Below are 14,379 nucleotides of genomic sequence, written 5' to 3'. Positions count from 1 at the left end.
TTTTTGGAGGCCAAGTGTGAATGTAGGGATTGGGGAGGTGGATGAGTTGTGTTGTCAAATGTTGTATTTGTTATCGTCACAATGCGTTGTTGTGAGTTTTGTGGGTCCGGATTGTGGTTTTGTGGTATGGTTGTGTTGTTACAACTGAGAGGCAAGGCTTTTGTGTTGTGTTGCCAAGTTTTGTATTTCTGGGACATTTAGTTGTGTGCTAAGTTTTGTATTTCTGGGGCGTTTAGTTGTATTGTTATAGTCATGATGCGTTGTTGTAAGTTTTGTGGGTCCAGTGTGGTTTTATGGTGTGGTTGTGTTGTTACAACTGGGAGGCAAGGCTTTTGCGTTGTGTTGCCAAGTTTTGTATTTCTGGGGCGTTTAGTTGTGTTGTTATCGCATGATGCGTTGTTGTGAGTTTTGTGGGTCTGGATTGTGGTTTTGTGGTGTGGTTGTGTTGTTACAACCGGGAGGCAAGGCTTTTGCGTTGTGTTGTCAAGTTTTATATTTCTGGGGCGTTTAGTTGTGTGCCAAGTTTCGTATTTCTGGGGCGTTTAGTTGTGTTGTTATAGTCACGATGCATTGTTGTGAGTTTTATGGGTCTGGATTGTGGTTTTGTGGTGTGGTTGTGTTGTTACAACCTGGAGGGAAGGCTTTTGCATTGTGTTGCGAAGTTTCGTATTTCTGGGGCGTTTAGTTGTGTTGTTATAGTCACGATGCGTTGTTGTGAGTTTTGTGGGTCCTGTGTGGTTTTGTGGTGTGGTTGTGTTGTTACAACTGGGAGGCAAGGCTTTTGCATTGTGTTGCCAAATTTTGTATTTCTGGGGCATTTAGTTGTGTTGTTATCGCATGATGTGTTGTTGTGAGTTTTGTGGGTCTGGATTGTGGTTTTGTGGTGTGGTTGTGTTGTTGTAACCTGGAGGCAAGCCTTTTGCATTGTGTTGCCAAATTTCGTATTTCTGGGATGTTTAGTTTTGTTGTTATAGTCACTGCGCAAACAACTTTATCATTTTATATATATAGATAGTATAGTATAGAATATGTATATATATACATATTCATATTTCCCTTTTTTCTGTCCCTCACCTGTCCATTTTCATCCGTTTTAGAAACTGGGTGCGGCATCACTTTCTCCAGTTCCTGAGAGAGCCATTCAAACAAACTGAAAATATAAATGAAATAAAAACTGAATTAATCCTATGTCTATGTAACACTAAGGGTATGCAAATATACACAAATGAAACCTTTCCTGATCACTGGCAAATAATGTCAATAATAATAATAATAATAATAATAATAATAATAATAATAATTCTTTTAAATTGCTATAACAGCTGCCCGAATAGTTTAATGTCAGACATTATTCCATCTGTAACCAAACTGCTAAACTTTGCAGAATTTGATAAATTGACTTGTCTCCTTAGAAATAAAACAATGCTGTGGTTAAAAAAAAATTGGAAGCCTTTCGCAGAAATATATAGGTAGAATATTTAAGGACTGGTCCATAATTTCGTCGAGTGACTAAAAACACATTGGGTTGCTCTGAGTTTTCCAGGCTGTATGGCCATGTTCCGGAAGCATTCTCTCCTGACGTTTCACCCACATGAGGCATCCTCAGAGGTTGTGAGGTTTATTGGAAACCAGGCAAGTGGGATTTATATATCTGTGGAAGGTCCAGGGTGGGAGAAAGAACTCTTGTCTGTTGGAGGCTGTTGATCAGCACTGAAAAGCCCTGTAGCTTCAAAGCCTGGCTGTTGCTGTCCCCAAGCTTGTTAAGTATGTGTGTGTGTGTGTGTGTATATATCTATATATATAAAAATGCAATGTGTGTTTTACTATGGAGTAAACAACAAAACCACTGAACCAAATCACACCAAATTTGGCCACAAAAGACATAGTCATCCAAAATATGTCTTTCAAACAAAAATTCCTAGAAAAATAAAGTCCAAATTAGAGGACCAGGAAAAGCTGTTTTTCCCCTTGCTGCCAGTTAGAAGGGTAGGCCCCGCGCACTTGTCTCCTAGCAACCCACTCAGCCAGAATGGTGCCTAGGGCCTCTTCACTGAGGCCTCTTCCACACTGCCTATAAAATACAGATTATCTGATTTGGACTGGATTATATGGCAGTGTAGACTTAAGGCCCTTCCACACAGCTGTGTTACCCAGAATGCCAAGGCACTTAATCCACAGTAACTGCTTTGAACTGGATTATCTTGAGTCCACACTGCTGTATAATCCATATACAGCTGTGTAGAAGGCGTCTCATATCATCCAGTTCTAAGCAGATAATATAAGATTATAAATATAATATGTAATAATTCATGTGGGATAATAATACAGAACAATATAATCAGGACAGTAAATAAAGAGCAACACTCTGAAAACAGGGAAATTGGGAATTCCAGAAAGGAAACAATCAAGGCCAGCTAACACCTCTCAGCAAAGGATTCCCCCAGGCAGGAAGCAGCCAGGTTTTGAAGCTGCAAGGCCATTAAATGCTAATCAAGGTGGCTAATTGCAGCATTCATACCTGCCACACTGAGACTATTCATTGCTATTCAAACTGGCCAACCAAGGATTCAGCATGGTAGAAAGCGGCCAGGCTTGCAAGCAGCAAGGCTATTCAGTGCTGTTCAACCCGGCCAACCAAGATTTCCCCTAGCAGCCAGGCTGTGAAGCCATGAGGCTACTCCGTCCCATTCAACCTGGCCTAGCAAGAATGCCCTGTGTAGAAAGCAGCCAGGCTTTGAAGCTGCAAGGCTATTCAGTGCAATTCAAGCTGACCAAACAAGGATTCCCCAAGAAAGGAAGTAGCCAGGCTTCAAAGCGGCTCTTTGTTTGAGGGTGCCACTCCAGCTACTCCGGAAAACGGCCAGGCTTTGAGGCTGCAAGGCTATTCAGTGCAATTCAAGCTGACCAAACAAGGATTCCCCAAGAAAGGAAGTAGCCAGGCTTCAAAGCGGCTCTTTGTTTGAGGGTGCCACTCCAGCTACTCCAGAAAACGGCCAGGCTTTGAGGCTGCAAGGCTATTCACTGCTATTCCACCTGGCCAACCAAGGATTCCCCAGGAAAGGAAGTAGCCAGGCTTCAAAGCGGCTCTTTGTTTGAGGGTGCCACTCCAGCTACTCCGGAAAACGGCCAGGCTTTGAAGCTGCAAGGCTATTCAGTGCAATTCAAGCTGACTAAACAAGGATTCCCCAAGAAAGGAAGTAGCCAGGCTTCAAAGCGGCTCTTTGTTTGAGGGTGCCACTCCAGCTACTCCAGAAAACGGCCAGGCTTTGAGGCTGCAAGGCTATTCACTGCTATTCCACCTGGCCAACCAAGGATTCCCATAAGCCACAGCAATACGTGGCCGGGCACAGCGAGTCTATCTACCGATCTGTTTAAGGAGGAGGAGATTGCAATATAGATGGATACCTGAGCCCATCGCCCCCGAGGCTCCTGGGAAAGAGGGAGACGCTGAGGCTGGTTTGGCTCCCGGTGGAGGCCCGGAGTTTGGCTCCCGAGGGGCCGGGAGAGCCGGCCGGACAGGGACCCCCCTCTGGCAACGGGGCCTGGGGCTCCTCGGCCACCTCTGCGCAATGAAATAAGATTAATTAAGAACAGTATGCAACTCGGGTTTTGTTCCTGGGTTATCAATGCCATTTCCTAATTGGTTCTATCACCAAAACATGGGGAAAGTTTACTAAACTGCATAAACTTTGTCTTTGTGGGAAGGACATCATCCTGCCATAGCACACAGCTACCTCAAGTGTCAATCAATTCATCACACTTCCAAATGAAGTTTCTAGAGTTCAACAACAACTTGGGAAGTGTTTGACTTGTGATTCTGTGATACGAAATCCAGCATATATGTCTCGTTTGCTGTGTCATACTATGTCTTTGTGTCAATAATAATAATAATAATAATTATTATTATTATTATTATAATTATATTATAATTACACAACGACGTTGTATGGCACAGCAAACAAGATAGATATGCTGGATTTCGTTTCGCAAAACCACAAGTCGAACACTTCCCAAGTGTCTAGGACTGTGTGATGTATTTTCTGATGATGTGTGCAGATCCCAGTCGGGTGGCCTTTTGCAGTTGGCAGATGGTGATTTTGTCAATGTCTATTGTTTCCAAATGCCGGCTGAGATCTTTTGGCACGGCACCCAGTGTGCCCATCACCACCGGGACCACCTGTATTGGTTTCTGCCAGAGTCTTTGAAGTTCAATCTTGAGGTCCTGGGAGCGGCTGAGTCTTTCCTGTTGTTTTTCATCTATGCGACTGTCACCTGGGATGGCAACATCAATGATCCAAACCTTTTTCTTTTCCACCACTGTGATGTCTGGTGTGTTGTGTTCCAGAACTTTGTCAGTCTGGATTCGGAAGTCCCACAGTATCTTTGCGTGCTCATTTTCCAATACTTTTGCAGGTTTGTGATCCCACCAGTTCTTTGCTGCTGGGAGGTGGTACTTGAGGCATAAATTCCAATGAATCATTTGGGCCACATAGTTGTGCCTCTGTTTGTAGTCTGTCTGTGCGATTTTCTTACAGCAGCTGAGGATATGATCAATGGTTTCGTCGGTTTCCTTGCACAGTCTGCATTTTGGATTATTATTATTATTATTATTATTATTTCTTCATTAATACTTGTTATTTGTTACCCGCCTCTCTTTGCAGTTCATGGCAGTGAGTACAACTTAGTTCCAATACATACAGTAGAGTCTCACTTATCCAACATAAACGGGCCGGCAGAACATTGGATAAGTGAATATGTTGGATAATAAAGAGAGATTAAGGAAAAGCCTATTAAACATCAAATTAGGTTATGCTTTTACAAATTAAGCACCGAAACGTCATGTTAGACAACAAATTTGACAGAAAACGTAGTTCAATACACAGTAATGCTATGTAGTAATTACTGTATTTACGAATTTAGCACCAAAATATCACGATGTATTGAAAACATCGACTACAAAAATGCGTTGGATAATCCAGAACGTTGGATAAGCTAGTCTTGGATAAGTGAGACTCTACTGTACATCGATAGGAAAGTGTGGAAGTGTCAGAAAAGAGAGAAATCATAGAAATTGATAGGGGCAAAAACAGAAAAAAGAGGAGAGAATAAATGATTTTTTTTAAGAAAAAAGGAAGAAAAAGAAGAAGAAGAAAGGTGCAATTTGACTTCCCATCTTGGCTTCGGAGTTCTTCCTTTCGTTGACTATGTATTTGTGTTTTCCCTTTGTCTCTTTTCATTTGGTCCATTTTATATGATAGACAGGTCTATCATGAAGTCCATTCTTCTTTTTATCAGAAAGTTTGTCAGATTTCTCCAATCTGTATGATTTTTTCCCTCTCTTATTTTTTGTGTTAGTTTGTCAATTTGAACTATATCCAATATCCTTATTATCCATTCCTCGGGAGTTGGGAATCTTTTCCCTTTCAAGATCTTTCCTAATGTTAATCTTGCCGCTGTGCTTATGTAGAAAAATATTCTATCTTCATTTTTTTTAAAAAATTGAGATCGTAAAACTTAATAAGTACATTTCCGGTTCTAATTTAAATTTAATTCCTACAGTTTCCTGTGTCGTTTGATGTACAATCTTCCAAAGCTACATAGATCCTAAACTGCATTTGTTATAAGGTTGAAACCACCAAGTGTCTCAATTGAGAACAAATAATGGGAAGTAATAATAATAATAATACAGTAGAGTCTCACTTATCCAACATAAACGGGCCGGCAGAATGTTGGATAAGCGAATATGTTGGATAATAAGGAGGGATTAAGGAAAAGCCTATTAAACATCAAATTAGGTTATGATTTTACAAATGAAGCACCAAAACATCATGTTTAACAACAATTTTGACAGTAAAAGTAGTTCAATAGGCAGTAATGCTACGTAGTAATTACTGAATTTACAAATTTAGCACCAAAATATCACGATGTATTGAAAACATTGACTACAAAAATGCGTTGGATAATCCAGAACGTTGGATAAGCGAGACTCTACTGTATGTCCAATATCTTATTATCCATTCCTCGGGAGTTGGGAGTCTTTTCCCTTTCCAGATCTTTGCTAATGTTAATCTTGCCGCTGTGCTTATGTAGAAAAATATTCTATCTTAATTTTTTTTAAAAATTTGAGTTCGTAAAACTTAATAAGTACATTTCCGGTTCTAATTTAAATTTAATTCCTACAGTTTCCTGTTTCGTTTGATGTACAATCTTCCAAAGCCACATAGATCCTAAACTGCATTTGTTATAAGGTTGAAACCACCAAGTGTCTCAATCGAGAACAAATAATGGGAAATAATAATAATAATAATAATAATAATAATAATAATAATAATACAGGGTGCAGCTACACTGATGGGCCGGGCTGTGGTGCAGGCTGTTGAGCAACCAGCTGCAACAAATCACTCTGACCAAGAGGTCATGAGTTCGAGGCCAGCTTGGAGCCTGCGTTTGTCTCTGCCTCTGTCCTATGTTAAGGCATTGAATGTTTGCCTATATGTGTAATGTGATCCGCCCTGAGTCCCCTTCGGGGTGAGAAAGAAGGGCGGAATATAAACACTGTAAATAAATAAATAAACTGTAAATAATAATAATAATAATAATAATAATAATAATAATAATAATGCAGACTGTGCAAGGAAACCGACGAAACCATTGATCATATCCTCAGCTGCTGTAAGAAAATTGCACAGACAGACTACAAACAGAGGCACAACTATGTGGCCCAAATGATTCATTGGAACTTATGCCTCAAGTCCCACCTCCCAGCAGCAAAGAACTGGTGGGATCACAAACCTGCAAAAGTCTTGGAAAATGAGCACGCAAAGATACTGTGGGACTTCCGAATCCAGACTGACAAAGTTCTGGAACACAACACACCAGACATCACAGTGGTGGAAAAGAACAAGGTTTGGATCATTGATGTTGCCATCCCAGGTGACAGTCGCATAGATGAAAAACAACAGGAAAAACTCAGCCGCTATCAGGACCTCAAGACTGAACTTCAAAGACTCTGGCAGAACCAGTGCAGGTGGTCCCGGTGGTGATGGGCACACTGGGTGCTGTGCCAAAAGATCTCAGCCGGCATTTGGAAACAATAGACATTGACAAAATCACCATCTGCCAACTGCAAAAGGCCACCCGACTGGGATCTGCACACATCATCAGAAAATACATCACACAGTCCTAGACACTTGGGAAGTGTTTGAATTGTGAATTTGTGATACGAAAGCCAGCATATCTATCTTGTTTGCTGTGCCATACAACGTCGTTGTGTTGATGATAATAATAATAATAATAATAATAATAATAATAATAATAATAATAATATTAAATGCCAGAAGCAAATGCAATGGTCTCTGCGTAACTCCCCTTGCTCGTGCTTTTGCAAAAGCATCACTGCTTGAGGAGTTTGCAAAAGGCTCTCCAAAGAAAAGGTCTACTTTGGAGAGGATGCACTCACCTGCCTCTGAGTCCGAATCCCCGTCCTGCAACAGAAAGGAGAAAAATGCAATGAGAACTGGAAGCCTCGCTCCCATCCTGACCAGCATTTACACAGGGTGCAGCTACACTGATGAATTAATGCGGTTTGATGCCTCATTTGCTGCTGCGACCCATGGCCGTTAAAGCAGGGCCAAACTGCATTCATTCCCTAGTGCAGATGCACCCGGAAGAGCCATTTGCAGGCGGAAGTTACAAGCCACATATACTTATATACCCGAAGATAAGCCGAGTTTTTTAGCCCTTGTTTTTTGAGTTGAAAAAGCCTCCCTGGGCTTATAATGGGGTCAAGGTCGGGCAACAGAACCTGAAGGCCATTTCTTGCAATATAGTATATATTTCTCTCTTACCCTCCCTTATCAGTGTGTTTTCCAAATCCTCCCTTGCTCTTAACCAAAGGAATGTTTTGAAAAGGGAGAGAAGCCCTTGCAAGTCAGGAAGAAGAAATATATATATAGGGTTGTTGTATGTCTTATAGGATATACTAGCTGTGCCCGGCCACGCGTTGCTGTGGCGAAGTCTGGTGGTATGGGAAATAAAGTATTGAGGAATTGGTGGTAGTGAAGGTAAAGGGTAAAGGTTTTCCCCAGACATTAAGTCCAGTTGTGTCCGACTGCACACTGAAGTGGATTATATGGCAGTGTGGAGTCAAGATAATCCAGTGCCAAGCAGATAATATAAGAATATAAATGGGTTATATAGCTGTGTGGAAGGGCCTTGAGTCTACACTGCCATACAATCCAGTGCAAATTAGATAATCTGTGGAAGAAGCCTAAGTGAGGCCTAAATCTGCCTGTCCCCTCGGCTGAGTTGGTTGCTAGGAGACCAAGTGGGCAGAGATTAGTCCTCTAACTGGCAGCAATTGGATAAAAATGATTATTCCTCTCCCTCTAATTAGGACTTTTTCTTTTCTTTTTGTTGTATCAACCTTGAGGCGTGGATGATGGGTTGTGTTGTCAAATTTCAAGGTTGGGGAGCCTGTAGTTTTGTTGTTTTGTTGGTTGCCATGATGCCATCACTCTTTTATATATATAGATTTCTCTCTTACCCTCCCTTATCAGTGTGTTTTCCAAAGCCTCCCTTGCTTTTAACCAAGGGAATGTTTTGAAAAGGGAGAGAAGCCCTTGCAAGTCAGGAAGAAGAAAAATATATATCCATTAATCTTATAAAAGCATTTCCCCTGAAATATTTGTTAACTCTCCAAGTGTCTCAAGATATATATATATACAGATATATAAGCATTAACCCCTGCATGCATTTGCAGTCCCTATGTACTTATATATCTGTATCTATCTATCTATATACATTAATTTTATATATTAATTTTCCCCTCATATGTTTGCAGGTCTTTGCAAATCCTATATACATATAGATCCATGTACCTGTATACCTGTATCCATATATATACATTATTTAACCTACAGATGCCTTGATTAATGTAATTTTATTGGTACAATAGAGTCTCACTTATCCAAGCTAAATGGGCCAGCAGAACCTTGGATAAGCGAATATCTTGGATCAGTAATTACAACATAACATTACTGCGTATTGAACTACTTTTTCTGTCAAATTTGTTGTACTTCATGATGTTTTGGTGCTTAATTTGTAAAATCATAACCTAATTTGGTGTTTAATAGGCTTCTCCTTAATCTCTCCTAATTATCCAACATATTCGTTTATCCAACGTTCTGCCGGCCCGTTTATGTTGGATAAGTGAGACTCTACTGTATCTATTTTTATTTTGGAATTGACCAGTAGCTGCTTCATTTCCCACCTTCGGCTTATACTCAATAAGTTATCTCAGTTTTTTTGTGCTCAAATCAGGTGCCTTGGCTTATATTCGGGTTGGCTTATACTCGAGTATATACGGTATTTGGAAAGATGTATACTGGTGTGAGTTGCTATAGAGTTCTCTTTGGTGGCGAGAAAAAGCAGGGTATCAATAAACATAATAATAAAATAATAAACAAAATATTAATAACAATAATAACATGGTATTATTAATATTGATGGATATAATAATCTATATATATAAAAGAGTGATGGAATCCTGGCGACCGCCAAAACAACAAAAGTAAACACCCCACAACCTCAAAAATTGACAACACAACCCATCATCCATGCCTCTAGGTTGATACAACAAAAAGAAAAGAAAAATAAAGTCCTAATTAGAGGGAGAGGAATAATTGTTTTTATCCAATTGCTGCCAGTTAGAAGGCTAAGCTCCGCCCACTTGGTCTCCTAGCAACCCACTCACCCAGGGGACAGGCAGAGTTAGGCCTCACTTAGGCCTCTTCCACACTGCCTATAAAATACAGATTATCATATTTTAACTGGATTAGACGGTAGTGTAGACTCAAGGCCCTTCCACAGAGCTATATAACCCATATAATCTTATATATTATCTGCTTTAACTGGATTATCTGGACTCTACACCTTTACCCTTTACCTTAACTACCACCAGTTCCTCAATACTTTATTTCCCATACCACCAGACTTCGCCACAGCAACGCGTGGCCGGGCACAGCTAGTCTATTAATAATATTAATACACCTTTTCATCCAACATACTCAAGGGTCATGTTGCTATAGGGTTCTCCTATGTGTTTGTGGCTGTTTTAAGAGGGTGTTTCCGCCACTTACCTCTGCATAGTACTTCACGTAGCCTGGATGCGGCATCATTTTCTCAAAGCCTTGCGCCAGCCATGTCAACACCTTCTTCCCTCCGCTGGCAGAGAGAAACGAGAAGGAATAACGCATTACTAGACTATATTTGCAGATGGAAAGGCCAGAAAACCACTCCACACAATGGGTCTTAAGGGACAGGACACTTTGCTGCAAGTGATCATCTCAAAATGCTTCCCATTTTTCCAGTTAGGTGGATGATCATCTTTGCTTTCGAGTGATTAAATCTATTCAATTTTAATATTATAATCATCTATACCAGGGGTCCCCAAACTAAGGCCCGGGGGCCGGATGCGGCCCTCCAAGGTCATTTACCTGGCCCCTGCCCTCAGTTTTATAATATAATATTTTTATACCAGTTTTAATAATATAATATATTGTATATACATATAATATTGATAATAATCTTATGTTATACAATATAATACTAATAGTAATACCATATAATAATATTAATTATATGGTATATATTACATATTATATAATAGTATAGTGGTAAAGTTCAATATAGTAATATATAATGCTAATATTGTGTTATGCTAATAATATAATATATTGTATGTACATATAGCTGCTCTGAGTCCCCTTCGGGGTGAGAAGGGTGGGATATAAATGTAGTAAATAAATGCAGTAAATAAATAATTAATTTTAGACTTAGGCTCGGCCAAGGTCTGACATGACTTGAAGGCACACAACAACAACAACAACAACAACAATCCTAATTAACCTGACTATCTCATTGGCCAGTAGCAGGCCCACACTTTCCATTGAAATCCTAATAGGTTTATGTTGGTTACAATTGTTTTCATGTTTAAATATTATATTCTTTCGTTCTTGTTGTTGTTGCACTACAAATAAGACATGTGCAGTGTGCATAGGAATTTGTTTGTATTTTTTTTTCCAAATGATAATTTGGCCCCTCAACCGTCTGAATGATTGTGGACCGGCCCTCTGCTTAAAAAGTTTGGGGACCCCTGATCTATACCCTGTTTCCCTGAAAAAATAAGACATCCCCAGAAAATAAGACCTAGTAGAGGTTTTGCTGAATTGCTAAATATAAGGCCTTCCTCGAAAGTAAGACCTAGTAAAGTTTTTGTTTGGAAGCATGCAGGATCGGTAAATGTACATGCCATAGATTGTTGTACATGGAAATAAAGGTAGTAACAAGAAATAATAATAATAATAATAATAATAATAATAAAACTTTATTCTTGTATCCCACCTCAGGGCAGCTTACACACAGACAAGCCCAACAACAACATAAATTTGCATACAAACAGAAATTTAAAACAGTAATTTTAAAACAGTACAGCAATACAATATAATATAGAAATACTTGAAAGGATTCCCAGTTTGGTTATGCTATTTTGTGATGACAACTACTGTACAGTAGATAATAAATTTTCATTTTTAAAAATTCAGCCATAAATGTGAATTCGTCTTTATGGAAAAATAAGACATCCCCTGAAAATAACACCTAGCGCATCTGTGGGAGCAAAAATTAATATAAGACATTGTCTTATTTTCGAGGAAACAGGGTATATATAAAAGAGTGATGGCATCACGGCGACCCACAAAACAACAAAACTACAGGCCCCCCAACCTCGAAATTTGACAACACAACCCATCATCCACGCCTCTAGGTTGATACAACAAAAAGAAAAGAAAAATAAAGTCCTAATTAGAGAGAGAGGAATAATTGCTTTTCTCCAATTGCTGCCAGTTAGAAGGCTAAGCTCCTCCAACTTGGTCTCCTAGCAACCCAATAAAAATAATTATTACAATAAAATACTATAATAACAGAAAATAACTAAAAATAATACAAGAAAATAATAAAATATAATAAATAAAAAGATAACTTACAATAAAATTAATTAAAAAATACAAATAACGTCAAATAAAAATTACACAACAATTTTTAACCAATACCACCACCACTTTGCCACAGCAACGCGTGGCCGGGCACAGCTAGTTCTAATATAATAATTCATATCATTACAATTATTATGGTGATACTGCGTTCACTATAACTAACATTATTATTATATAATATAATATATTAATAATAATAATACTAACTACTCTTACAAGTATAATAATACTTTACTCTTACAAGTAAAACAAGCAGTCAAAGAAGAAGAACATGCCCTGGCAGAATATGTAAAGAAAAGTGAAGTACCTGCTTTGATTGAAGTCAAAAATGAGAAACTCCTCAAAGCACAGCAAACAAAAAACCAGTACAAGAAAACCGCACTACAAACTAGAGCCGACAGCTGGCACAACAAAGCATTGCATGGGCAGTTCCTTGACAAAATTGAAGGAAAAGCTGACAAGGAGAAGACCTGGATTTGTGATTTTGTGACACGAAATCCAGCATATCTATCTTGTTCGCTGTGTCATACTATGTTGTTGTGTCAATAATAATACAATTATGATGATGATCCCACTTTTATCTCTTTATTGAAACGTCAAGCTCAAGACATGAAAGCCATTGCTGTTTAATAAACTTTTCCCATGTTTTTATGATAGATGATAAGGCAGAACAGCCGTACACACCCACTTCCATGGGTCCGTACCATGCAAATGGCCATCGCAAAAGCATGTCGCAGCAAACAAAGAACATATACCTTGGCTTATCTAAACTTGACCAATGGCTGAGGGTCTTCCTCACCTTCCACATCTATTTTGGCATAAAAGCATGTCGCAGCAAACAAAGAATATATACCTTGGCTTATCTAAACTTGACCAATGGCTGAGGGTCTTCCTCACCTTCCACATCTATTTTGGCATAAAAGCATGTCGCAGCAAACAAAGAATATATACCTTGGCTTATCTAAACTTGACCAATGGCTGAGGGTCTTCCTCACCTTCCACATCTACTTTGGCATAAAAGCATGTCGCAGCAAACAAAGAATATATACCTTGGCTTATCTAAACTTGACCAATGGCAGAGGGTCTTCCTCACCTTCCACATCTACTTTGGCATAAAAGCATGTCGCAGCAAACAAAGAATATATACCTTGGCTTATCTAAACTTGACCAATGGCAGAGGGTCTTCCTCACCTTCCACATCTACTTTGGCATAAAAGCATGTCGCAGCAAACAAAGAATATATACCTTGGCTTATCTAAACTTGACCAATGGCTGAGGGTCTTCCTCACCTTCCACATCTACTTTGGCATAAAAGATACCAATGACCTAACTTGTTTACTCTGAGCTTTCTTCTCTCCTTGGAACTTCCTGGAGAAAGGCACCAGCTCACAGGAAGGGAGGGCCATATGCAGAGGCAAAGCCACATAGGCAAAAGTTTACTATTTTCTGGCTTATGGTCCCTTCAGAACCAATTAGGAAACAATGACATTTATAACCTGGGAACAACAATCATGTATGGAAAAATGCACATATCTCCAGCCGCTAAAGAAAGGGATCATCACCCATAATATCGATTTCTGGGTTATTTCTGGGAAATACTGTGAGATTTGGGGGGGGGGGTCTATTTACATTTGTCCCAATGGATGCTGATCGGAGACGGACTGCAGGTTGTTTTCTTCTTCATCTTCGTTGTCCAGGTCGGTCACCTCTGGAAAGGAAATGACAAGAAGTTAATGAGTGGTCAGTCATACATCCCAAAGGAGGAAGAGGTCTTGGCATGCCTTGAGAAATAAATACTCAAACCTCATAGGGAGAGGGCCAAACTCTTACCGAATCCGAACTCGTCTTCATCGTTCACTTCCTGGACTTCGGTCTGCAAAATATAAGGATCGAAAGCCATAGAATTAAACCACATGGTTGAGCATGAAAAGGACAGAACAATAACAACAACAACAACAACAGACAGGATCACCCTATGGACCATCATGTCTAGGGTGCCTCTACGCTGTTGAATATAATGGAATGCAAATAATAATGATAATAATAATAATAATAATAATAATAATAATAATAATAATAATAATAGATGACAGGGTGCATCTTCACTGTAGCATACTACTACTACTACTAATAATAATAATAATAATACATGGCAGGATCATCCTATGAACCATCTTATCTAGGGTGATATTAATAATATTTATAATAATATTATTAATAATAGATAGGGTGCATCTACACTGTAGAATAAAATGGGATACAAATAATAATAATAATAATAATAATAATAATAATAATAATAATAGATGACAGGGTGCATCTTCAC

At 39.1% G+C, this 14,379-nt stretch overlaps 1 protein-coding gene across 1 annotated transcript in view; it reads right to left on the bottom strand.

Moving 5' to 3' along the window:
• Positions 1-14,379, bottom strand: part of LOC103282342 (cyclic nucleotide-gated cation channel beta-1) — a 29,378-nt gene that overhangs the window by 1,540 nt on the left and 13,459 nt on the right. Inside the window, exons 7-12 of the mRNA XM_062961936.1 lie at positions 13,884-13,926; positions 13,683-13,761; positions 10,140-10,224; positions 7,460-7,484; positions 3,406-3,562; positions 1,075-1,150 (exon numbers count right to left, since the gene is read on the bottom strand). Of these exons, the coding sequence (XP_062818006.1) occupies positions 1,075-1,150; positions 3,406-3,562; positions 7,460-7,484; positions 10,140-10,224; positions 13,683-13,761; positions 13,884-13,926 (465 nt within the window). The remainder of the gene's footprint in view (positions 1-1,074; positions 1,151-3,405; positions 3,563-7,459; positions 7,485-10,139; positions 10,225-13,682; positions 13,762-13,883; positions 13,927-14,379) is intronic.

This window comes from Anolis carolinensis, unplaced genomic scaffold, assembly GCF_035594765.1.
Source record: "Anolis carolinensis isolate JA03-04 unplaced genomic scaffold, rAnoCar3.1.pri scaffold_9, whole genome shotgun sequence".
In the NCBI taxonomy this organism is placed as follows: Eukaryota; Metazoa; Chordata; class Lepidosauria; order Squamata; family Dactyloidae; genus Anolis; species Anolis carolinensis.
The sequence above is the reverse complement of the archived record's forward strand: the minus strand, read 5'-3'. Positions and strand labels throughout refer to the sequence as shown.